The sequence below is a fragment of the Malus domestica genome, chromosome 05 (genome assembly GCF_042453785.1).
Source record: "Malus domestica chromosome 05, GDT2T_hap1".
NCBI classification, from domain to species: Eukaryota; Viridiplantae; Streptophyta; class Magnoliopsida; order Rosales; family Rosaceae; genus Malus; species Malus domestica.
Window position 1 is genome coordinate 33,045,653 of NC_091665.1, and position 27,882 is coordinate 33,073,534.

At 37.6% G+C, this 27,882-nt stretch overlaps 2 protein-coding genes and 1 pseudogene across 2 annotated transcripts; 1 reads left to right on the top strand and 2 right to left on the bottom strand.

Annotated features, from left to right (window-relative positions):
* Positions 1-4,427: 4,427 nt before the first annotated feature.
* On the bottom strand, positions 4,428-5,060 carry LOC139196216 (uncharacterized). Its single transcript, XM_070821887.1, has one exon. The coding sequence runs from the start codon at positions 5,058-5,060 to the stop codon at positions 4,428-4,430; it is 633 nt and encodes a 210-aa protein (XP_070677988.1).
* A 3,243-nt stretch (positions 5,061-8,303) lies between these two features.
* LOC114825249 (2-hydroxy-palmitic acid dioxygenase mpo1-like) lies at positions 8,304-9,326 on the bottom strand (annotated as a pseudogene).
* Positions 9,327-14,841: 5,515 nt separating this feature from the next.
* On the top strand, positions 14,842-18,440 carry LOC103421273 (disease resistance protein RPM1-like). Its single transcript, XM_029102703.2, has 2 exons — positions 14,842-17,979; positions 18,079-18,440. Exons 1-2 carry the CDS (start codon positions 15,220-15,222, stop codon positions 18,094-18,096), a joined length of 2,778 nt encoding a protein of 925 aa, XP_028958536.1. The 5' UTR covers positions 14,842-15,219; the 3' UTR covers positions 18,097-18,440.
* Positions 18,441-27,882: the final 9,442 nt, after the last annotated feature.

A 27,882-nucleotide genomic window follows, 5' to 3' on the forward strand; every position in this document is an offset into this window, starting at 1 on the left:
TGCGGTTGAGAAGACCGAAGGTTAGGGTTTTGGGGGCGTATGATTGCGTGTGACGGCGAAATTAATGACGAAAGACGGTTCGACGCCCGCACGATGACAAGTGGGCTCACGGACTGAGGTAGTGGCTCGCGGATTGAGATAGTGGTCATGATGGCAAGACGGTTCAGGCTGCCGCACGCCTTAGACGTCATTATGGGGGATTGGCCATGTTAGAGGACGCCACGTGGCGAGTGGGTTAGCAGGTTCAAGATCGTGCGATCGTGCTCAATAAATGCGCCTTGGAACTCGGGTATTAGGATCCTGAGTGGTAGATTCGCTTCTTCAAGGCCGAAACTCGGCCAAAGGTTTCAGGCCGAGGACCTCAGAAGCGAGGGGGCAATGTTTGGGCCCAAAATAATAGTTTGGGCCGAGGGTAGGATCACTCTCGGCCCAGGAGGCCGGGCGGCAAAAGGACCATGGATCAGTCAACCCGTGGGAGTCCAAACCTAGGGCGGTTAGGACGAATCCTAGTGCAATGGGGAGTCTCGACGGGATCGGATATCCAGGAAACTAATCCAGCTTAGCTAAGGACTAGGTTCATAGTCCTAGTAGGTGTAGGACTGGTTGAGGTGATCCGGAGAGGGAAACCTAGTCCGAGTAGGATGTAAACTCGGACTCAAGGTTCAGTACTATAAATAGGGGACGCTGTGCATCAGGAAAAAGCCCCCTGCAAATCAATACAAAATTGCCCTGCGCAAATTCTCACAACTTGTGATTTTTCTTTTTCCTTTTTCGCTGACACATCTTCCGTTGGCATCAACAGCACTGTGGAAGCAACCGGTGATATCTTAAGTCGGCATAGATAGCTCTGTCACCGTAGAGTTAATCGGTCTCGCAGTATCTTCCGTTGGCATCAACAGCACTGCGGCGAGAACGGTTGATTACCTATCCAAGTCTCGGTCGAGAAGGGTTTCTAAATCCTTATTGGTCGAGGTCATCTCATCAGCCTTCTCGGCGAAGTGAGGTGTTACAGTTATTACATTCGGCACATTGAAAGCCGAATTTAATATTGAACTTCGTAAGAATAGTAACCTTGTCTTCAGGTTCGAGAGCCCAAGAGGCCGAGACGTGTTCCTTTCTCGGCCGCAATCGCAAGACGCAGAAGTCAGTGGCGCGACCCAACGCAACATCAACAAATTTACTCCTCGGCCGATCTCGGCCGACGAGTTGGCACGGCCCGCATACACCGAATGACATAGTTAGCTCATTAATTACTCGGCCTGCGCGCCACGTAGGCTTGGTAGTTTTTAGGGTCAACAAGTGCATACCCAGAAATATGGAAAGTTCCAAAGAACATTATATTTTAGAAACTTGTGTTCGAGTTTCGAATTTCAGAGTTAATATAACAAAGTCAACCTTGAATACAATAATTTAAAAGAGAAAGGAATATGTATCTAAATAAAAAGTAATCGATGAAAAAATGGAGAAATATGCATGACCCTTGGAAGTAAGAAAGTGGCTATATTTGGAAGCCTTTTTGATGAATTCCTCAACAATCTAACGCAACTCAAACACTGAAGCTTAAAAGAATGGGAAACCATTCACCAAGTGGACTATGTTTTACACACAATAAACCATTGCAACATGCTGTCACTCTATAATTCTTATGCAAAATCATATGACACGCAGACATGACATTCTACATGCTCATGCTATATACTTATATGAAGAAGAGTCAATATGGTGTGTAAAAACAAATTCTTAATAAAAGAAATAGCCAATTCTAATTGATAGAAACCTTATAGTTCACATTCACGGATAAACTGTTAATAAAAAAAGCCAGCCATGCAACTGTTAATAAAAAAGCCTTCAATCTCGACATAAGATTTGATATGTACATACAAAAGATACTTCGCATAAAGCAAACAAATATCCACTCTCTATCTAACTAAAGAAACTGAAACAAAGTAAAGCAAATTATATACCTCAAAATGTCAAGTAACCAATGTGTTACACAAATACAATCAAATAAGCTGCCAAAAGAACATTAATAAATGAAAATTACAAAACAAAGAAATAATGAGAAACCAAAATATGCATCTCAAAATCTAATCGCTTTATAGCCTGCTGGCCATTTTTAGTTCTTGAATTTAGACAGTTAAACCATGACTCAGCACATGAATGAAGCGAGAGCTTAAAAGTAAGTGGAATAAGCTAAAAGTCATCCTCGAGTCATGCATTAACTTTCAAACTGTTCCAAAATAGCTAACATCTTTAAAAAATGAATAACTAAAATGCTTAAGTTAGCCATAGGAAGCCTTCAGAACAAAGTTAAACATGACGAATGAATAAAATGACAGACAGATTTAAACAGCATACCAAAAAAGGAGTTGCAACGCTGAATTCTTCTCGACTTACCTATTTAGTGAGTTATTGGACCTATTTAGAGACTGGACTGAAATGAAGCCAACTCTGCAACAGAGAAACAAATGAAAAAGTCAAAATCCAGAAATCCAAGTTTAACTCAATCAAATATCATAACCAATGAAATTTGCAAGCTGCAAATATTCAGCAATGTAGACAAAGAAATTTGTTTCTCAAAGACTTAATTGGTCCTCTACTTGATTAATTGTCGTTTGGGAAAGGAAATTTGAGACAACACCTCATCAAAGAGAACCATATATGCATTTAAGTCATGGTACAATGGGCGGCCTTCGCTGCTGCAGTGATCTAATGCTTTGGCAATGTTCAGAGCATCTGTGAGTCGTACAGCCCACTCAATGGTCTGATTCTCCCCTGCTAAGGAAGTGTGAGGTGAATTTATACCTGCAGCGTTTTGAAAAGCTACAGGCAATAAATTTCAGAGGTCACTTGTCAAGAATATGAGAACGGGAAAAGCAAAATAGCAGTCACAATTTGAAATGAAAATAGCACACGTGTAGATAATAAATCAGCTTTGTGAAAGTGGTTTGAGATCAGAATATTATGCTCAAGCAGACCAAGGCCTAGTTTGGGACTGAGGTGCTTAAAAAAAAAAGCTCATGTGAAAAAAAGCTGTGAGAGTTTTAGGTGTTTGGTAAACTGAAAAAAAATGGCTTATTTTGGAAGCTGCTGTGAGAATAAGCTGAAATCAAAGGAAAAAGCTGAAGCTGCTATTTGCAGCTTTGAAAAACTGGCTTTTTTTTCAAAGCACACGGAGCTACAGTGCTTCTTTAATGAAAAGACCCACTATCATACTGCTTTTTTTTCCAAAAGCACTTTTACAAAAAAGTTTACCAAACGCTCTGCTGATTTCTTTCACAGCCGCTTATTCACACAGCACAGCCGCTTATTCTCACAGCAGCTTTTTTTCAAAGCACAGCAATACCAAACCAGCCCCAAATGCATTCTTCAAAACGATGAATGACTAAAAAAATTAATATCTTATGTAAAAACTTCAAAATCACAACTCTCTTATACTGGATCAATGTTTTGCTCTGAAATCTCTATTTTAGACTTAGTATCGAGAAACGAAAAAGTCTTAAATGCAAAAGATAACTCATTCATCACAAAGCAACAATACATTTGCAGTAACTGTTTAAATCAGAACATATGATTATTATGAACTGCAGCATTAGCATTCTAATTAGAAACTTGTTGCCATAAAATTGAACATTTCACTACCGTCTTTGATCGCATTAAACAATCCGATTATCGATAATTACCTAAGTAGAAGCTTGAATTTCTCTGGCAGTCATATCCAAAGCAAGTGCATAACCTTACACCATCCGATTGTCGCTAATTAGATTTAAACTTAAAACCAAATCATTAACAGCATCATTATATTAAAACTAAATCATTAGCAGCAGCATTACTAACTGATTAATTAAACTAAATCATTAACAGCAACATTATTAACTGATTAATTAACTGACCTTCAAAAAATAAAATAAAAAGCGATTAATTAACAAATAACAGTAACGAAAATTACAAATTTACCCGCAACGTAATCCATGGCGGTGGATTGCGGAACGTCGCGAGGTTTCTGAGAGATGATCACCGCCACCTCATGGTCCAACGATAACAGAGGGTGAGGGACTTCGATCGGGCCGCCGTTCATCATGAAAGACAACGTCGGTTTGAGGAAAAGCACGGGCTCCCTAATAAATCAGAATTAAGAGAGGAGTGAGGAAGAGGAGAGAGAAAGAGGTGGGTTCTCCCATTTCACATAGTTTACTTTGTATACGTATAAAGACAATTTGTTTCTTCACATAATCAGCTCAAATGTCCCCTTGCCAAAATACATTCTCCAACTGAAATAGGTTTACGAGACTCTAAGTATCCCCTTTTTTTAAACCATATCTAACTAATTTCATGTCATTTCCGAAATGGCCTATCTACCCTTTTCTGTCAGATACAGATTTTTTTTTTTTTTTCCGAAAGTTAAGATTGTATTGAAATCAATAGGACTAAAGCCTAACCATTACATTGGCATCCTCTGCTAAAATATTAAATAAGAATTCAGGACCTAATTCATCCCAGCCAAATCTCCGGCCATGCTTAACAACGTACGCCGCGATCGAATGGGCAGCACGATTGCATTGACGAGGGGTAAAGCAAAACCGTACCACCGGAAAAACACAAGTCATCCTCCAAATATCTTGGATATAGACCTCAAGCTTCACATCAACTGTCGTCTCCTTATTGAGCATATTGATCAAGCCTTTAGAATCCGATTCCACCACCAAACATGTACTTCTCGCCCAAACCTCACTCCCCACCACCGACTCCAAGCCCCGTCTAATTGCCTCTGCCTCCGCCATAATGGCGTCCCCGAACCGTTCCCCTCCCATTCCTCCTGCGAGCAAAGGAAGACCGGCAAAATCCCTAAGGACCCACCCAACTCCTCCCTCTCCCGTGGCCTTTTTCCAAGCAGCATCACAATTCAACTTCAACGTGCCAAACAGCGGTTTTTGCCACAATAGTAGCCCTACCTCTTCTCTCCTTTCCCCCACCACGATACCATCACCATGCCTCACCCCTCCCTCCCCGCTGCCTACCCTACGTCCCCCCTGTACCCTATCCCGCCTATCACTGCCCATAGCCCCAGTGCCCCCTTCCAAAGTATCCGAAGCCGTTCGAACCTCCTCCACATGCCGGTGCCAAAGCTCCACAGCCACCCGTGGCTCCGTCGTCACCCCCTTGAAAACCAAGTCATTTCTGCACTTCCAGATACACTAGAATCCAAAAACCACCTGTTGCAAGATCAAATCCGCATCCTCCACATTCTCCAGATGCTTCACAACCAACTTCCAACCCTCCAAGAAATCCTGGACATCCAAAGCTGCCATATTCAATTGCATCGACGCTCCAAACCAAAAACTACGGCTAAACTCACAATTAAAGAATAGATGAGCCTCAGTTTCATCATTGACTCCACACAGCTCACATCTATTTAAAATATGAATTCGCCGACGTTCCAAATTATGCCTTACCGCCAACGCCCGCCTACCAGCCTTCCACATAAAAAACTGGAGCTTTGGCGGAACAGCGAGAAGCCAAATCGTCTTCCACAACCCCCCCAAGGAACCCATAGAACTCGACATCCCCCTCCCTTTCCTCCCAAACTCTCCATTTTTCATCATATCCATTGCAACATGATAACCCGACCTTACCGTATATACTCCGGTCTTTGTGTAGTGCCAAATTCTTTTGTCCGCACACCCATACCGACTAAACGGAATAGCGCGGATCAAAACCATATCCTCCGGTGCCACTCCCCTTTCTAACGCCTCCAAATTCCACCCTTGCCTATCCACCGTCATCAACTCACACACCCTAGTATTAGGATCCAAACTCTGCAACACCGGCTTAAACGAGTGGGGTTTGGGAACCCATGGATCAGCCACCCTAACCGTCTCTCCATTACCCACCCTCCATCGAAGCCCCCGAAGCATAATTTGTCTCCCCAAAAGAATCCCTTTCCACCCCCCAGAAGAGTTCTTCTGTTGTCGGGCCTCCTCAAACGAAGAATGTGGAAAATATTTATCCCTAAGCACCATACTAAGCATCGACTCCGGTTTGTCCATCACCCTCCACCCAATTTTCGCGAGCATGGCCAAATTAAACCCAACAAGGTCACGGAATCCCAACCCTCCCATCTTCTTACTCTCAGTCAATTTGTCCCATGCCACCCAATAGCATCCCCTAGTGTTCGGTTGATTCCTCCAAAAGAAATTAGCAATGACTCGCTCCATCTCTTTACACAAAGTCACCGGCAATTTAAAACATGCCATAACATGGTTCGGCATCGCCATTGCGACCGATTTGATCAATACCTCCTTACCTGCCGGGGACAAAAACTGTTCCGCCCATCCATCAATGCGACTTTCCATACCACGTCGTACAGATTCAAATACCGCCTTCTTCGAATGCCCAAAATCTGCCTGAATCCCCAAATACTTACCAAAGCCGTCTCGTGCCTGAATATTCATTCTCGACACAATACGCTTTTTAGTCTTCTTATAACACCCTTTCCCGAAGAAAATAGAACTTTTCGCCAAGTTAATAATTTCGCGAGCATGGCCAAGTTAATAATTTGTCAGATACATATTAGATTTTGTAGTAAATTCATGATGCAACTGTACCAATTATGACAATTTTAGAGTTTCCTGTGCACGATATCAACAAATTGTATTGCCTAACAATCTTTACCACTCTTTCCATTAAAAACTCTAACCACCAGGAATCTCGCTTCAAATCATGACAAAATGATTCATGAGCCTAATTAAAATAAATTAACACATTGACTGACTAAATGAACCGAGAATAAAGACATCTAAAATCTTATTAATTAAGTACAATTACCAGAAGAAGCTGAATAAAATGTCAAAAGTGATACATTGAGATAAGGTTGGTAGCTTCAAAATCACTAAGAAAATATGCACAAACCCAATATGCATCAAAATCACGAATACTTGATTTCACTTGCTTGTTAAAATATAAAAAATTCAAATAATATTGTTTCCAAAAACTTGTTTAAAGAAAACAAAACATAGTCACCTCTAAGGCTCTAACCATATGGTGCGGGTACTTCCTCTAAAACCCATGGATTAGTCTTAAAATCAAAATTTTTTACTCTTGATATATTCCTAACTACTAGGATAGCCTACGGACCTCACCAAAGGTAATAAGGCGGCATATGCAGTTACACAGGTAATAAGGCGGCACATGCAGTTACATCTTATTCTTTCAAAAAAAAAAAATGGCACTCATAGTTTGGGATTGCATAGGTCCTGAGTTCTTATTTAATATTTTTGTGGAGGATATAAACGTTTTAATTAAATTATAATAAATTTTATCTTTTGGAAAAAAAAAATCGAAAAATACTATTGATCTTAACCTAAATTAATTCTGCTTTAAGTCCTCAAGGGTCAACTTCACAAAAGGTAAACTTGTTATATATGTTCATTAAAAGGTGACGAAAAAGAAAAATATAGGGAAATTTGGAAAAGTAACCATATTTTAGACCCTATATATAATTATAGCCACTATTTTAGTTTTATGATAATTCTAACCAAAATTTGATGTAAAAGTACTAAAGTACCCTTAATATTAGGGTTTCTCACAACAAAAACTCCTTTAAACTCTCTCGCAACCTTTTGGTTTCTCACCTTAAACCAGATGAGCACCCTTTGCCAATTTTTCATGATATACCCTTAATTTAACAGCAATATGTGAATATGTATATCTACTCTATACATACATACATACATACATACATACATACATACATATATATATATATATATATATAGATTAAAAAAGAGTGTAGGAAATGGAGGGGTTCGAGAGTAAGGGGCACCGAGTAGTATTCAAGAGGCTACATCTTTTATGCTTCAAGATCTCAATTAATTATTGTTTTTTCATGGTTAAGAGTAATTGGGATTTTTTTTGTCATTAAGGGTATATTAGTCCTTTTACATCAAGTTTTGGTTATAATTATCAAAAAACTAAAATGGTGGCTATAATTCTATATGGGGTCTAAAATATGGTTACTTTTCCAAAAGGTAAACTTGTTATATATGTTCATTAAAAGGTGACCAAAAGAAAAATATATGGATGAGAATAGCAATTCTTTTAAATTTCTTTGTTTGTTGTCAATTATTTAATCTCTAATATTGTATTTTAATGGCTACTTAGTGCTTTCTAAAGTATTTATATCCACTTCTAAATTAGAGATTTTAAATTCGATGCATATGAAGGGTGAGCTCGATACCAAATATTTATTATAGACTATTGCTAGGCTTAATCAAACCCCTCAGCCCTTAATGTAGTTTTAGTAAAAAAAAAAACATTGTATGTATTAAGTATCAAGCAGATCCTGCCAAACAAAACAAAGCAGATACCCAAATCCATAAAAATATAACACAAGATTCTGGCTGCAAGTTGCATTTGAAAGTAAATATCCTAAGAAATCGAGCACCTGGAAAGACCATTAAAAATGCAAATTGCATTTGAGCTAGTTGTCACAAAGCTGAAGGGTTCAAAGAATAAGGTTATTGTATAAAGCCAGTACCTTTATTATAAGTTCGTAAATGTGATTGATGGAACTGTAGAGTTGACAAAAACATAACTCAAGAAGAAATTAACTAAACGTGACCCATGCATTTAAGCTAATGATCAGGAGAGTTTCTTTTGGTTCTTGACCTTCCACTCTTTGATATTAGCTTCAATCTTTGCTTTCACACTTTTATGAAACCCTGGATACGGTTCATACCCAAAGGCTGATTGAAGAAGCTCAAGCAACACGAAGTAAGGCCCCATCAGAAGTGCTTGAGCAAAGTTGTCTCCAAGAGCTGGTGCTCTTTTTTCAAAAATCCCGTGGCCTATGAACTGTCCACCCCAGCAGAAAACCTGAGCAGCAAGAACAAGCTTCCATGACTTAGCAAACCCTATCCAATAGCAAGAACACTGGCTCCAACCCAGCAGAGAAAACATAGCAAAGCTGCCAAGGACCCAGCTTTCTTGTCCAATTTGACATAAAAGTTAAAACAAACCCTAAATTCAATTTGAAACCATGATTGTTAAACCCAGATGAGAAATTGTAGAGAGAGGGTGTGAAGTGGAAAAGAACAGCAGCGGTGAAGAATAATGGCCACACAAAGAAAGTGTGAATCAAAATGTTAACTGGGTTGCTGTGATATGCCCCATAGAAGGCGAAGTGCCCTTCAAGATCAAACAATCCAGTCGTCCCCATGAAATTTTTTCTTGCAAAGTTGATTTGCTTTTGTTGAAAAAAGTACAGGCATCCCTTGCTCGGAAACTAGACTGAGAAAATAAATTAAATTGGATATAAATTGGAGCCTAAAAGCAAGGTAGTGGAACGCTCCTGGTATCTATACTTTGAACTTTTTTTATTAAATGTTTTACAAATGCAGCAATGGTATAATATTGTTAAATCATCAACTTGTATTAAGTTATATAGAATGATGCAAATAGATTAAACTGCAAGGTATTGAGATGAACACAAAAAATCTGCACGTTATTAAGGAGGATTATGTTGGAATATATTAGTATTTTAGGTAATTTTATATTGTAAGGGTGTTTTAGTATTTTGAGTCTAAGGTTTCTTGTAGGTTAAGGATTTCGATTCCTCGTCTATTAGGGATTAATAATCCGTTATTTAATCATAATTAAAATTAAGAGTTGAATTAAGGAGAATCAAAATCATATTTCCATGAAAATTGTTTACTAAAATGTTCTGAAATCGGAATAGAAATTGTACTGATTTCATAAAATTGTTTATTAATTCACCAAAATCGGAATATAAATAAGTATGATTATATCTCTTTGGAGACATCTGATAAAAAATAAAATAAACATGATTACTAGTAAGGAAGAAAAATTCAATAATATCGGCGAAATATCGCCGATATTATCGTTTTTTTGGAGATCAAAATTTTTTTTAACTATCCAAATGATTTTCGTCAAAATATCGCGATATTTTTAAAATTATCGATATTATCGTAAAATAATATTCAAAAATATTTAAAAATGTTGAAAATCTCAACATACACTACACTTGATCAAATCCCCCAGAGGCTAACCAAGACCTGCTTTTCTCACCATGTGAATGTGCCTTTTATAGGCGTTCTTGGCTTGCTCACTGCCCTCGCTGGGCGATGTGGGACTCGACCAAGGAAAAAAAATAGGAATTTCGGCCGAAAATCCACACCCACTTTAAACGGCCATAACTTTGTCAAAACTCAACAAAATCAAGCAAGACAACAACGAAAGTTGTAGCCCTCGAAGAGACGAAGAGAATGGTACCTCACACAACGTCTGAATTGTCGTGGTTTGGCCGGAAAATTCCTCGAAAGTCACTGAGGTCGCCGGAAACTGGGTAAGATTCAAATGAGTATAACTTTTTCAATACTCAACGAAATTGAGTGAAACAAAAATAAAAGTTGTACTACTCGACGAGACGAAGAGATTGATACCTTGAACGGCAGCCAACTCGCCGTGGTTTGGCCGGAAATTGCCTCGAAAGCCACTGAGATCGCCGGAAACTGGGTAAGATTCAAATGAGTATAACGTTTTCAATACACAACGAAATTGAGTGAAACAAAAAGGAAAGTTGTAGCCCTCGAAGAGACGAAGAGAATGGTACCTCACACGACTTCTGACTCGTTGTGGTTTGGCCGGAAATTGCCTCGAAAGCCACTGAGGTCGCCGGAAACTGGGTAAGATTCAAATGAGTATAACTTTTTCAATACTCAACGAAATTGAGTGAAATAAAAAGGAAAGTTGTACTACTCGACGAGACGAAGAGATTGATACCTTGCACGCCGGCTAACTCGCCGTGGTTTGGCCAGAAAACCAAAACGTATTGCCTCAAGGGCTGGTACATGTGAACTTGTGACTCCAACTAGGTAAGAGCCAGATCTAATTTGGGGCCTTCTATCCTATATTTGTGGACAACCATCAAATGCTAAAGATTAAACAAACATAATATGTTCTACTGCTTAGCAAAAAAAGCTACAAACCCTTTGCTTATCAGCAAAAAAAGACAAGTCCTTGCACTAGATATACTTTCAAATTACGTTGAGTAGCAACCTGATATATGTATTCGGACGAATTATAAAACAATTGACACACTCCTGACTTCCAAAATTCAATTCTTTTACTTTATATAAACTTGAAAAAACATAATCGGCATCCAAATTAAAGTTTAGTCTTATTCAATGTATTGATTTTCAATCGTTAATTGATATACTATAATTTGGAACATCAACGCCTAGACGCATGCTTATGTGTAAGAAATTTAAAGTGTCAAATTCGGCACATTATTCTTCATCATTTTATTCACTTCCCTTTTTTTTTTTTTAATATCCTAAATAAAACCTCCAAATATTGTACTAATTCATTATATATAAATGATTATGGTGTGTTTAGACTTCTTTCATTAATTACTACATATTTTCTACACTCACAATGTTTGTCAGCTCGCTATATAATCAACTTGATAATGTTAAATCCATCATGCAATGCATTTCTTTCCAATTTTTTGTGATAAACTAATAGATAATTGACTAAATAAACATCCTACAAAGTTTCAATAAAAATTTCCAAGTTTTTCTTACAATTTCCGTGGTTTCCATGTAATTTTTATCGATATCGATATTTTACCGATATTTCCATCGATATTTCCGTGTTTTCAGACTACCGATATTTCCGATATTACCGATATTTTCTTCCTTGATTACTACAATGCCCATCTTCCCTATCCTTTCTTCTTTTCGGCCTCTTCAACTTTATGTTTTTCAACTAAATTGCAGTAAAACTCACCCCACCGACAATAGAAAGAACAATCCTTCATTTTCATTATTAATTATTATTTTGATACAATCAGACACCATATCTCCTCAAGTCTCGTTCTGTATAGTTAAAAATAAATAAATAAAAATATAAAATTATAAAAAAAAAAATAAAAAAAAGAGAGAACGGTAAGCAGACAGGCAATATCCTGGACCAGATAACGATGCAAATTTTGTAGGGATGGATGACGACCACTAAAAATCTCTATTTGGTATTAATATTTGCATGATTTTAGGAAGGATTTCATAATTGTGGTTATTAAAATTTTTAATTAATACTGAAACTTAACATTTTGTCATTCAATCAAAATATTCAGATTAATAAAGTTTCAATCTAAGATTTTAGTTAATCAGGTGCCGTTTGGTACGTGGGACGGGACGGGACGGGACGAGTCGTTCCGTCCCATGTTTGATGTGCCTAAAAACTGTGGAACGGGTTGTCCCATGGGATGAAATTTGGCTGATTTTTCGTTCCACCTCTTCGCCCTGGAACAACTCGTTCCACATCCGTGGGACACAAATTTATAACATTTTATAACAAAATTTCTCTTTATCTTTTTCAATATTTACATCATCTGTTCCGTCCTGTTCCGTCTCGTCCCGTCCCGTCCCGTTCTGTTCCGTCTCGTCCCTTCCCGTCTTGTTCCGTCCCGTCTGCGTACCAAATGGTACCTCTCAAGGACCGGAACCAAAGTTTCCTTTTTTATAATGTTTGTGTCTTTCATTTACGATTAACAAATCTTTATTATGTAGAGCCAAAAATAATCTCAAAAATCCTGAAGGCGACATGTGAACTTTATCCCGAAGAAGACAATATTCTCCTCAATAAATGGGTAGTGCACACAAACACTCCCACATGCAGCTTAGCATCCCTCGAAATTTAAGCAGTGGACTATGATTGCTCAAAGTTCCCCTACTCGTGGCATGAAAAAGTCAAGGACATTAGATTAATCACCAAATCATATCTTTAACATATTCTTAATTGAAGATCAACTCCATCAAGTAAGGAATCCTCCTCGTAACCAAGTAAGGATACTTCCACCATTGTTCCAAGATATTTTCTCTTAATTAATATATTGGGAATATTCTTTCCTAATTCATCCAATGGAGCGTATTTATCAAATATAGTCAAAATTAACTCTTAATTTCAAAAATGTCACTTTTTTATAATTAAAAAATTCAAATATATCCAAAATTCCATTTAAATAGAAACAAATACCCACAAATTTAACAATACAATAAATTAAAGACTTTTTAGCCAAAATGGTTTGTGACATTAACGTAACTCCTTAGCCTGATCCTTAACAATGAAAATCAATAGTAGTGTCCTTGAATTTGTCTATCGTGAATCATTATAGTCTTTCTCTAAATTTGTCCATCGTGATCATTTTAGTATTTCCGTGAAAAATCTGTCAATTGCTCTATTAGTGAGATAATGTGGCGCCACAAGGATCTCACAAATACAATTATATAAAGACATGTGGATTAATTTTAAAAATTGTTTTTATATTTAAAACTGAAAATCATAGTAGTAAGAAAAATAAAAATTATAATTAAAAAATAAAAAAATTAAAAGAAGAAGTCGTCTTCTTCAGTTGGTAGGTAAAAGCCAACAGACATGCCCAAATCAAAAACCCTCAACCTACCTAAACCCTTATTCCGTCTTCCAAACCAAATTTCTGCATGCTGAGATAAATTTAGTGGTTCTTTCTTAAAATTTTCCTTTTCCAATTGGGTTCGAAGATTATAGAGAATTGATGCAATTCGGAAAGAGTTTAAGTGTCTATGAATTGGTGACCGGGTCGTGGGAAGAAACAAGGCATTGAAGGCATGATTGCAATTTTGCTGCTCTTACGGTAACCGTGATGGCACTCAATGTCGGTGATGAGGGGGTTGAAGAGGATAGGGTTATGGTGGTGGAGTGTAAGAGCGAAGGTGAAGTTGGACCGGAACTTGAGGCGATGGTGGCTTAAAAGCCTTTAATTTATTTGATTGTTACATTTGCGGGTATTTGTGTCTATTTAAGTGAAATTTTGGATATATTTGAATTTTTTTTATAAAAAGTAATGTTTTTGAAATTAAGGATTAATTTTTGGCTATATTTGATAAATACTCTCCAATGGATGACACACCTTACCTTGGTCAATTGGACGCCACCATGTGTAGGGCAAAACTGTAACCCTGGTCGGCCTCCTATAAATACCTCCATCTCCACCAAATTTTGGTAAGCTTTTTGCTACGTATACAAGCCCTAAACACTTCACTCTTTTCAAAGATATTAACTTAAGCATGGAAGATCTATTGGCCAACCATCCCTCTCCTCTTACAGAAAATCTGGTTGTCTCATTTGAGATCCCTAATTCCACCACACCCACCGCACAATTGCATCGTGGACACACTCGGCAAACATCGGTGAGAACAGAGAGCTTGATTGCGGGAGATCCATAACATACTAAAAACTCAAATCCTTCTCTCTTGCCATCGATCTTCCAGAGGGTCCCAATTCCCATTCCATGTGGTTTACTTTCATCCTCATATGAAATCTTCTAGTCCCAATTTTCATACCCTTTATTTTACTTTCCTCCACATAGGATGAGCATGAAACAGAAACAACTTCGAAATTCCCTTTCTTTCCATTCCATATGCTTCATCTGAAATTGCCAAGCTCCTGCAAGACACCTCTTGGTCTTGGGTTTGAAATTTGGTGTGCTTTTGCTGCTCTATTGTTGACAAAACCAAAAACCTTGCAAACGGAATTGGCTGACGGAATCGGGTTTTCGTTAAGGGCACGAGTTGGAAACTTATTTATTTCGTGTTGGGCTTTTAACTCAGCCCATGTGTGTGTTCAATATTTATGAGATCTCATAAAGATTAGTTTTGTCCTTATGATTAAATATGAAAGGTGAAGCCTTTATTATTAAATAATATTATAACGTAGTTTGTGGTTAAATTAAACTTAGTACAAGCCATTTTCATTAAAGCCCCATACTTATAAGACGGGGACGGAAGAAAACAAAACCCTATAACCCAAGAAACAAGGAAAAATGAGGGATGAAAGTTCAAAATAGATGGCCTGTTGCAGTCCCCCTCCCATCCGCATGCAGTTGGATGGAAAAGACCAAGATCCTTCGTTATCTAGTTGCTCCATGCCTGTATTTACCTCAAGCTAGGCCTTCACCATTAGTCCAAAAGTTGAATTTTTTTTATTGATTTTCTATGTTATTTCTATGATGAAGTTCCGCTACTACGCGGTTCCCCGCTCTTTCTTCCTCCCCCTTCATTGGATCGCTTCCTCGCCACTGAATAGAGTTGCATAGTTGTTTATGTACCAAAAAAAAATCCAATCAACCAAAAAGTCTGACCAGCTAGATAGGCAGTGAAAATGGCTGAAATTGCCATTCCACTAGCACTGGTGCTAATTGAAAATTTCAAGATTCCCAACCTCAATCTTTCAAGCGATGCCAGGGCTGATGTTAAAAGAGCCAAGACAATTTTGCGGAGGATGCGAGCCTATCTGACGGACTGCTCATCGAAACAGATCGGTGAAAGCTCCCAAGTGTTTCAAAATCATGCAAAAGAGGTCCAAGATGAAGTTTACGACATTGAGGATGCTCTTTCCATGTTTTTGGTTAAGATTCCTCATCACTACCATAGCAATTTAATCTCTAGATCTGCTCACAACGCTAAACATTACCCTTCTGAATGGATAGCACGCATACAGTTGTCGCGCATGCTCAAACAAATCGAAGAAAGGTTTCCACCAAATTTAGATTCACTTATTGACCGCCTACAAATTGCCAACACAGGATCTGAAGAAGATAATAATAATTTGGCTTATCACCAAGTTGTGGAAGAAGATGAAATTGTGGGGTTTGAGACGGCTATCACAAAACTCATCCAACAGTTGAGAGAAGAAGAATGTATCAGTCAAGGGCATCTCATGATTTCAATTGTTGGTCCTGGTGGCTCAGGCAAAACCACCCTAGTAAAAAATGTTTATGAGAGAAGAAGCGTGCAGGCTGCCTTTGATTGCCATGCTTTTGTTGAAGTGCCGCGCTCCTTTGAATTGCGAATGCTCTTGCTAACCATGCTGAGAAAATTTGAAGCCCAAAGTATGCAGGAACCTGTAGCTGAGCATCATCATCATCCTGAAGAGAAATTGAGACAAATTCTGGAGAAAAAGAAGTATTTGGTGGTTTTGGATAATGTTTGGAGCGAACAAGATTTGACACGTATAGTAAATGCTCTGCCAAAAGGTTTGTCTGGGAGTAAAATAATCACAACTACTCGGGACTCTAATATTGTAGCCTCTTGGCATACAAGTTCTGACGATTATATCCATGATTTGAGTAACGGATTATCCTCCAAAGAAGCCAATAAACTATTCTGCAAAAAGGCTTTTCACGGAAATTGGGACAACTGTCCAAAAGAGCTTGTGGAGTTGGCTCAAATAATCATCAGTGATTGTGGAGGCCTGCCCCTTGCAATTTCTACATTCGGTACTTTCCTAGCTTGGCAGAAGCCACGGAATTTTGTGAAGTGGAAGAAGTTCCATGATAGCTTTGGCTCCAATCTTCAGATTGTTAGTCAAGCTTGGGAGCCAAGTTATAGGGACCTGCCATACCATCTCAAAAGTTGTTTGTTGTACTTCAGCATGTTTCCAGAAGACAACTCTATCAAGCGTGAGAGGCTAATTCGCTTGTGGGTAGCCGAAGGATTTGTGAAGCAAGGAGGGAGAGCCACCATGGAGGAGGTTGCAGATGGTTATCTAAATCAACTCATCGGTAGAAAGTTGGTTGATGTGAGTTCAAGAGAGATCGATGGACAAGTAAGGAGTTGTCGTGTTTCCAACCTCGTTTGCAAGTTCATCATGTCAAAAGTGGAGGGTTTTGTCACTGTGTTGGAATCAAGCAACACTCGGGCAAGTACTAGCAGTACTAATTCAGGTGAGAAAATCCGACGCCTTTCTGCACATTATGTTTCTATAAAAGATTTATTAAGAAGAGGTGGAGAATTGAATCAAACACGTACCTTACTAGTGTTTGGCCCTTCCCAGCAGGCTCAATGTGATGAGGTTGGAAGGGTACTTAATACTCTTAAATATTTAAGGGTTTTAGATTTGAAAGGCATTCCTTTAGAGGACTTTCCAAAATCTATTTCTGGTCTCATTCTCTTAAAGTACATAAGTATGAGGAAAACCAAAATCAAAAGAGTCCCAAGTTCCATAAACCGGCTTGCTCATTTGGAAACTTTAGATCTTAAGCACACCCAGGTGACCAAATTACCAGAAGAGATTTATAAGCTCTACAATATGCGCCATCTTTTAGTGAGTCGTGGCTGTGATGGTGATGATGATGGACCCGCTCAAGGAGTAGAGATTTCTGCAGGCAACATTGGAGCTTTATCCGAATTACAAAAGTTGTCACTGATTAAGGTGGGAAACAACAGAACAATACTAAAAGCCTTAGCAGAACTAACTGGTCTCAGAAAGTTGGGCTTGACAGATCTCATAATTGAACATGGAACAGAGTTGTGTTGCGCTATTGAGAAAATGGGAAGTCTTTCAACACTTGAATTGAGATCAACAAACGAGGAGGAATATCTTGAGTTGGATCATCATATGGAATCCCCTCCTCGGTCTCTAGAACGCCTCAGTTTGAAAGGGAGGCTAAGATGTTTGCCGCAATGGGTTCCCATGCTTGATAGTGTAGTGAAGATTTCCCTAATGGGGTCAAAACTTGATGCTGATGCCAACCCACTCAAGCCCCTTCAAGCATTGCCGAATATGATGGAGCTTCATTTGGTTTGCTATTATACCGGACAAGTGTTAGAATTTGAGGCTAAAACGTTCATGAAGCTAAAGATATTAAGTATCAAACAATTTGATCAACTACATACCATGAAAGTTGAGTCTGGAGCAATGCCTAATCTTAAGAAGGTAACCCTGTCCAATTGTAAGAGTTTGAATTTACCTCCACTCGGCATGGAGGGTCTACGGGAACTCGAGGAACTGTTTCTCCATGACATGCCCACTGTACTCATTGCCAAGCTTCAAAGGGATGGTGAAGATCGTCAGGCGGTTGAGCATATTCCAGTCATCCATTCTTTTAATCTCAGGACTGGATTCCAAAATCTTTCTCAAGTGAGTAAGCATTCAATTTCTTTATTTGGTGATCAATATTTTTCAGCAACTTCTCGAAAATTGTAGTTTGCATTTTTGACCCTCTTGTTTATTCTCTAGGCAACAGCGCGGGGGTGAGAAGGGAGGAGAAACTGAAGGCGGCAATGGCTCGAAAAACTTCAACAAAGTGAAGGACACAAGCCGGCGGAGCGAGTCCACTGCCATTACTCTTTCAGATGCTTATGGTTTTTACCATAGTATTTCTTAAAATAATGTGTGGATAAAGCTGAGCTATATTGACATATTTGTCAGCTGTGTTCGGCTTTATCTTACACAATGCATCAAACATACTTGACACTTTTTGATGCAAAAACTAATTACTTGTTTTGCTTAGTTTGTAATTATTTTCAAATGTTAAATGTGAGGTGTATGAGCATGTACCATTAAACATTCATAAATATATATGCTTTCAAAGTTTCAAACTCTCGTGGCTTTCTTCAATCAAAAGAGTAAGGCATACATACAAGTAGGTAGACTGAAAAAGATTAGGTATAATATATCTTCCATCAATGCCTCAGTGTGTTTGCCGTCGTTGAGAGAAATAGCTAGCTTAAAAATTCAAAGGTTCCGTATTTTTTAGTCTTTCACACATCTTTGTTTCATTATGTTCATTGTATCTGTTTGATTTGTTCAATCTGCTTATAAAAATAAAAACAGTGTGTGTGATACTAAAAATAGTAGGTAAAAATCAGCTCCATATATAATATATTGGTTAATAAAAGAAATCTGATAAGGAAATCCAACCTATCTAATTAATTCGGTGGACTGTTGATGAAAAGATGTGATAGTTTTTCGTTTTTTCGGCAACTTCTTTTGAGTATGGACAAGTCTACATTTTCCAAGTTCTAGGGCCAAACTAGCTAGCTAGGGAGGGATCATGAACAAGTCAATATATTAGAACATAGTTGTAGTTGTGTTGTGGATTGACAAAATGGAGAGATCAACACTTGAACTGAGATCAACAACGAGGAGGAATATCTTGATTTGAATAACGACTTGGGGTTGCATGTGGCTTCTAGAGTGCCTATACCAAATTTTTGTTTAGTAGGTTGATACCTCCATATATTTATATAGTAGTCTGAATACCAAATTTTTTTAATAACTAGGTTGAGAGCTTCATAGGATATACATTACTATAAATATATGGAGGTCTCAACCTACTAAACAAAAATTTGGTATTGGCACTCTAGAAGACACATGCAACCCTCAAATTGTAATTATGTATCTTTTACGCTTTGAGAAAGGCCGAGTCCGAGATGATTTTTTATTGAGCGTGTCAATTACAATTTCTTATTGGCTGCTTGAACTTTTCATAAAATTTGATGAAGGGAAAATTATCTCTCCCATAATCTGAAAAAAGTTGGTGTTCATGCGCCCTTTCAGGCTATTGGGCGGACTCCTTTTTTTAATATAACAGTACATTAACATATTAAGGAGATAAGAGAATAAATTGGTTGCAAACTTGTTACTCATGATATTCAAATTTAAAACAATTTACTTACAAATGAAAAAAAAAAAAATAGTACTGGGTCGTATAATGGCTATTTTGCTTTCAATAGTCGGAAACCAAGTTCTAATGTCATTCGAGAGAACTTTCTTTCAAATATTCAGAGATTGGCTTGTCAGTTTCAGATTATTTATTTCAGCTATATATATTAGGAGGCAAATTTATTGCTGCTTACAAAGATTGGTCAATGTTCCTCGAATATTCACTGTTGGCTCCAATCTCTTCCTTGAAATTCTCACTTGTCATGGCTTTGTTTGTTTTTTTGTTTTGTTTTTTGTTTTTTTTCAAAATAGAGGACCAAATGGTTTTGTCACAGGAGTCCCCCTTTTGAGAATCAGAAAGACCACTCCTCATGGGCACCATCATCAGGTGATTTATCAGCGCCATGAGTTGAACTCAAGATGTGCTATGTGAAATACGGGTTTAAAATTTGTTTGAACCATCTAGTGATTTGGTTTTTGTTTACCTTATTTTTTCTGTAATTTTTCTTTTTATTATATAAAAAGCTTTTCTTATTTAAAACATACGAATGGCATTTCAAGATTAAAAGAGAAAAATTAATAAAACAAAAAGTCGACACCAGTACTACTGTTTCCACTTGTAAATTAAAAGATCTCATCTACAATTTTCATGAATGAGGAACAGCTTAATACAAGCAGGCTAAATAAATAAATAAAAATCAAGTCAAAATGGATGGCCTGTTGTAACCTACGCCTTCCATTAGGAACAAAGACCAAGACTTTTCTCAATCTAGTTCTGTCACATACCTTTCACAATCAAGTCAAAATGTGTGAATATCAAGTAACTAGGTTGAGAGCTTCATATGATATTACTTTAAGTCTAAAGAAGGATTTCAATTGCACTATTCAAATGAACAGTGTTTGGATTCGAATTTTAGTTTAATTATGGCCATGCCACTGCTTTACAGAGTTGCCTTTGTAGTTTGGACCCGATTTTTGCTCTATTTACGGCTATGCCAGTGCTTTAATGAGTGTTCGTTGTGGAAGGTTTGGGTTCGAGAGGCCATGCCGCCTCTAGGATAGAGAGAGAGGGAGGAGAGGGAGGCCATGCTGATGGAGATAAAGATAGAGATAGAGATAGGAGAGGGAGACAGAGACAGAGCGAAAGAGAGAGAAGGAAATGGAAGAGTGGGGATCTTAGTGCCATTGCTGCATATCCTTGATTTCATGAGTGGGAGAGGGGGTACATTCAGAGAAAAGCATGGGGGTGTCGGCCGAGCTCAGGTACAATTGTTGTTTTCTGTGGGTGGACATGTTGATGGCAGTGTTGACGGAGTATCTATCGAAGTGAGTCGACGAAATGCTCGACTCCGGAATGTTTGAAGAGTTGGCCGAGTTCAGCACTCAGCAGCCAGAGCAGCGACATCTCTCTTCCTCATTGCAAAATGGGTGTTTTCAGGGTGAGCCGCAATGCTCTTAATTTCAAATAATGGGTTTGTGTTACTGTGCAGATTTGGCTAACTTCACATTTAGTTTCTTGGAATTGTTCTTTATTTTTGTTGACCCTAAACACTACCAAACCTACGTGGCGCGCAGGCCGAATAACTAATGAGCTAACTATGTCCTTCGGTTGTATGCAGGGCGTGCCAACTCGTCGGCCGAGCTCGACCGAAGAGTAAAATGTGTTGATGTTGCGTTGACCGCGCGGTTGACTTCTCGATCTCACGACTACGGCCGAGGAAGGAACACTCTTGACCTTCAGGTTCTAGAGCATGAATACAAGGTTGCTAGTTTTGCGAAGTTCACGGATAGTCGGCGCCAGGCTCGGTCTCAGTTATATTAGTCGTGAGAATATATCTACACCGAACCGGTACCAGACTGTACAGACACAAATACTCGAAAGAGATAAATGTCTTGATGGTGAATGTAGTTGGGCTATCGCCATATTGAACTCTAAAATGTACTTATGAGTATCCAATCATAAAACAACTCGGCGTTCAACGAGCTGAGCCCAGTAATCTGTAACACCTCACTTCGCCGAGAAGGCTAATGAGATGACCTATGCCGATAAGAATTCAGAAACCTTTCTCGACCGAGACTTGGGTAGATAACCAATCGGCCTTGACGCAGTGTTATTTATCCAAACTGAAGGTGCTTCGCGGTCGACTGATTCTACAGCAACAACATTGTTTATCCAAACTGAAAATGTTCGCCAGTTGCCTCCATAGTGTTGTTTATCCAAACTGAAGGTGTGTCGGCGAAAAAGAAAGTAAAAAATCTTAAAGTTGTTGAGAGGTTTCGCGTAGAGCGATGGTTTGCACAGGGCAGTTTGTGTGTTGAATTGGAGGGGGTTGCATGTTGCATGGAGTCTTGTATTTATAGTATTCATATTTTCTGCTTGGCAAGGTCTGATAATATTGTAGAGTCTAGCTGTAACTCAAACTCGCGGAACAAAAATTGATCCGTGTCAGAGGCCTATCCTTCAGATTGCTATTCGTGGTTTTAAACCTATCTAGGCTTCTAGGCTTATCACATCATAATCAGAACTCCCATCCATGCCTTGCTTTATCCCATTAAAACTCCCAATGCAACTATAAAACTTTCTTTTCCATGATATCTGTTAAGGTACAACTACGCATGTAGTGTGAATTGCAATATGTCACTATAATCCAACTTTTGTACGACAATAGTCTTCAATCTCATCCATATCTCCTTATAGTCCTATCTGACCAACATTTAATTTGCACGCAAATTGTTGCTTAACCAGATAAGAGTCTCAAAGTTTTGAGATATAGTTTGCATCCCATTTATCTTATATAAAAACAATTCTTTATTAAAAGATAATTATTATGATAAAACCATAATAATATCTTTTAATAACAAAATTATCTTCATCTTTCCATCCGCCGATCTAGAACTATGCTCAACCAACGACTTTGATTGCTCGGGCCAATAGTATAAAATCGGGTCCAAACAATTTTATTTTATTTTGCAATTATATATTTTTAATGCTTTTATGTTTGTCTTTCCATGCTGGGAAATTGGAAACCTCTGGAAATAATATAGTTCTTGAGCTAATTTGAAGATTTTGTGTTGAATATTTTGATTCATTTTTTTCTATTTGCACTTAGAAAAACAGAGGATTATGGTTACTTATTGTGCTATGAAGCTTCTGTTTTTTCCTTTTATGCCCAAGATTGAATTTGTTCTCTCTGCTGTTGAAAAGTAGAACTCTCTCTATCTCAAAAAAATATGATCCAGTGTGAAGTTTGGTTGTCTCTCTCTCCAGAAACTTATATTCCATATTGCACCCATCAACTCTAATCATTCCTTGATCCAGTGTAATTTTTACGATATGTTTAACCTTAGACTTCTTTTCATGCCTGTCCTCCCTCTAAATCAACTGAGGATTCAAATCCAGCGGGTCCAGCTCAAGATATAGATAAAACAATTCCAACTCCTAAAAAGGTGTAATTTGTTAATCCCCTTTCCTTGGAGTTAATTTTTAGTGATGTGTTTTTAATAGAATTGCATATTTGAGTAGTGAGTTTTTTCAAGGGAACTTTAACAAAAAACTTCTGGTACTGTTCACTTTAACGAATAACCACATTTTACACTAAAAAGTTAATCCTGATACTATTCACTTTACCCTTTATTTTGTCCTTATCTTTAAAACTCAATTTTCAAGTCCCTTTCTTTAGTTTTCCTTTTTTTCAATGGTGTTATTTTTTTAACAATTTATAATACTATATGTAAAATTTAGTTAGAATTTTTGACACACCCCGACTCGAATCAGGGCATGCTGGTCGTTACGTGAGGGTGACGTAGCCATATGCACAGTGCGGAAGCAATAATGATGATAGAGATACGAATAAATAAAAGCCAAATTCATAAGAGTAATAGCTAAGGTAAGTGCTAATAAATGTGTGAATACACAATCAGAGCATAAGTAGCCTAAGTTCAGTCCAGAAAACAAATACTAATTAAACGACACCCGAATATGCCCTACATTTGTGATAGTCTGTCAGAACCTCCAGTCAATCCTCGTGAGCCACCAACAAACAAGCTTATCTAAAACTTGGTGGGGCGCAAAATATAAAGTATGAGTGGGCAAAAACAAAGTTTTTCAAAACCATTTCATTTATCAAATGCTCTAACCTCTCGCCGTAAAACATGTATAATTTTCCCAGAAATAGAATATATATATATATATATATATATATATATTCAAATCATGCTTCACTTAACCACAAACATAAGTATGTCATGCCAAATATAGAACATAATAAGTAACTCAGGTGAAGATAAGTTCATAGAAATAACATATTAGTCGGAACCCCTGCAGAGGTCTATGCGGCTGAATTCATGGCTCATCAATCAATCTAGCCAGAGTCACCGCACGCGACCTATACGGCACTGCACTGCACACGAGTCGGAACCACTATAATGGTCTGTACGACAAAACTGGGTGTAATATAGTTATGTTCAATGCTACGCTCTCGTATAAGCTGTGTGATAAATCGTTGGTCGCCTACGAGTTGGAACCACCTATAGTGGTATGTACGACAAGATTGTGCACTTAAATGGGATCCAATGTGAGCATATGGTGCGGGAAATGTCATTATAAACAGGCCTGTACCAAATTTCTGGCTAATCACAATCACCCGGGGTGCAGGTTTATGAGCTCTCAATCACATTTCACATTATCACTATCTCATACAACAAACCATAACTCACCTGGTACCTACCTGAGCGTCCACATCACTAATTCACATTTATGCATACAATTCTAACTCATGGTTTAAACATAATTCAATAGGCATGGCATTTTCAAAGCATAACTCATTTAAATGCATTTTCTGGGAAAAATACCAAGCATATACATATATACTGAAAACCAAAAGCCCACTCACTGGTATGTTGAAGGGTCGTAGCCCCTGTGTCGCCCTTGACTGCGCTTGTCCTCGGGATAGGTCTCACCCATGCGCGAAATACCTGAATAAACGTCATTTAAAGCACATAACCAATACTGGCTAATAACTTCTCATACATTGCTCAAATGAGGTATATAAATATACCATCGTGACCTACACAACTCCACGAACATGCCCAAATTTTTAAAATAATTTTTAGAGTCCTCATGCGTCGGCAAGGGCACGGCCCTACACGCAGGCACGCGCAGGGACCCTAACGGAATCCCTTAACCCCGTTAGGAATATTTCGTTAAAAAGTAACAAAAACCTTTAAAACTAACCAACACCATTAGGAATATTTCGTCAAATTTGATAGAATATTCTGTCATCCCCTACCTTCAAACTCCGGCGATCGTCACCGTCGCCAGAAACTGGAAAAACTTTAAAACCTTGTATCTCGGTCATTTCTTAACCAAAACTTATGAAATTGGTCTCAATTTAAAGCTTATAACCAGAAGAACACATCCTTACCAATTTCAAGGCTTGAAATCCACGATAACTCTCCACAGAGAGCTCGATAATTCCGGCCAAATTTGAAACTCTTCAAACTCGACTTCCCGACGTCCAATTTGCTTGGTTTTTCTCTTTGAGCTTCGTAAGGATGTTTTAAAGCTTCCTATAAGCTTCAAATCTCCTGAAACATCCATAATTACGACCACATGAACAGTGCATCAAAATTGAGATTCTGAGTTCCCGGGTTTTCGAGGGTTTCACTTACAAAAAATGGTATGGATAAGCTCATGGACTTGCAAGGAACACAAAGATCGCTTCCCCAGCTCCGATCCACGATTGGAAGTGAAGGTTTGAAGGTTGTCCGTACAGGTTGTACGGAAATGGTGAAAATCCGAGAGAGGGAGGAGAGAGATAAGTCAACGGGAGGTGTGTGTGTGTGTGTGTGTGAGTGTGTGGTCCAGTTTTGGGTCACTAATCACAACTAAAATTACTAACTTTAAGTTCCAAAAACTTAGGAACTAACCCATTTAGTTTAAACCCAACCTTAAGCCACAACACCACATAAACATGCTCAATGTCCAAGGGCAATTTAGACATTTTACACCATCGATAACAATAATTCGGGATGGGCTGTGACAATTTTTTTAAACAACTATAATATTGTTTGATTTCAATTTGTAATTACCATTTTTTGTTAAATTTAAGCTTAATTATGTTAGTAAATCTTTATACCTTATGTCCAAATACGTATACAATATAGTATATGATACATATACAGTACTATATATGTATAGTTTTTATAATGTTACTGAGCATTTTCAATATATGCTATGTTGTGTGTAGGGAGTGAAAAGTGCATTCTTCACAAAGGCAAAATAGAGAACATTTTTTTTTTTTTGACAAAGGTAAACAATTCCATTACCAACAACCCAAATACACAACAAAGGTCCAAAGACAAATAGAGAACATATTATATTTCATATGAAAAGAAGAGGTTAGTTTGATTGTCATTGCTTTTTTCATATGGTTTAACTTCTAAGTTACTTGGCTTACGTCTAATTTAATTGTTTGCTTGCCCAAGTTAAAGTCATTCGTTTTATTAATGCTGGTGAACAAAATCAACCTGAGTTAATGCTAATACAATATCATAATTTCCATTAGTCTTGATTGTCTTAACCCTTTCTTTTCCGTTTTTACCAAAATTTCATAAAATTTTTGCACAAGTATTTTTTTATAGAAATTGAGTTGATTTACTATTTTACTGTCTCCTGGTAGATTTTTCTTATTCGTTGTTCAAAATTAGTATTGCATTTTTTAAGTGGTGGAACATACCCAAATTAAACCTATAATAGCACCAAATTAAACTTATATTAAAGTGTTCTTCAGCTGCAAATGTGGGCGTGGCCATATTTCAAGATATGTTCCCACCCCATCCCTTGGTGCAAACAAATTTATATTAATACAAAAAAAAAATGTTGTTTGTCTCAAAAGAAAAAAGATGAGATATTTTAACATTTTTCAACTTTTAGAAGACAAAAACTAACAAAAATTGGTCTAGAACAAAGGATTTACATTAGTATATCCATAATTGAAGGATTTAAGCCCTTTACATACATTGATTTTTCTACAAAGACTTGGTTCATATGGCAGCTAAACAATATGTGAAGGTTGAATAGTTGACTTAGTTGACTTGCACGCAGGCGAGAATATAATGTATTAAATTAGAATAGAATTACCCTGATAACCCTAAGTTTTATACAAACATTTAAAGGGTTAAATTGGAATGCACCCTGCAGAAACTTCAAAGAAATAAAGTTTATCTAGAAAGAAAAGGATGTGTGTACCTAACGGAGTAAAAATATGATGACGGTGTTCAAGCTAATTTGGATTATATTTGCTTTCTATATTGCATTTGCTTTCTCAAATTGAGAGTTATTATAATCTAAATAGAGATGACTTGAATGGCCATTTTTTTTAAGGTTGAGTCGGAAATTCGGAGTATATAATTTCAAAATGTGCTAAACAGGGTGCTTCTTTTCTATTGATGGACCTTCTTTATTTGAAGATGGTTATACTTGCAGACTAAATAAATAAATAAAAACAAGTCAAAATGGATGACCCATTATAACCTATGCCTCCCATTGGGAACAAAGACCAAGACCTTTCACAATCTAGTTATGTCGCACACTATGTTGGTAGGGCAAATTTTAGTGTGGTGGTCATATAGTATGTTGTCAAGTCTTAAATATCAAGTTAGATTAAAAGTTAGCATATTACATTTTTCCTCCAAACCATATGATCAGCAGTTTTGGTTTCTGAAGCGATTTCAGATCCTAAATTTTATTAAATACAACAAGAATTGTTACAAGGTTAAAGACACCAAAAATCCAATTTTTAAAAGCGATTATAATCATGGTGGCACATTTAGTGGTGCAATTTACGTTAAGTTGTAGTGAATTCATGACATGGATTGAGGAGGCTCCTTCATGGCAAATGACAATTTCAAAGGCTGAGCTGGAAATTCGGAGTATATAATTTCAGAAGGTGGTAAACAGAGAGCTTCTTTTCTGATGATGGACCTTCTTTATTTGAAGTTGGTTATACTTGCTGACTAAATAAATATATAAAAACAAGTCAAAATGGATGGCCCATTGTAACCTACACCGCCTCCCATTGGGAACAAAGACCAAGACCTTTCACAATCTAGTTCTGTTACAGTAGGGCAAATTTTAATGTGGTGGTCATATAGTATGTTGTCAAGTCTAAAATATCAAGTTAGATTAAAAGTTAGCATATTACATTTTCCTCCAAATCGTGTGATCAACAGTTTTGGTTTCTGAAGCGATTTCAGATCCTAAATTTTATTAAATACAATAAGAATTGTTAGAAGGTTAAAGACACCAGAAATCCAATTTTTAAAAGCTATTATAATCATGGTGGTACATTTAGTGGTTCAATTTGCGTTAAGCTG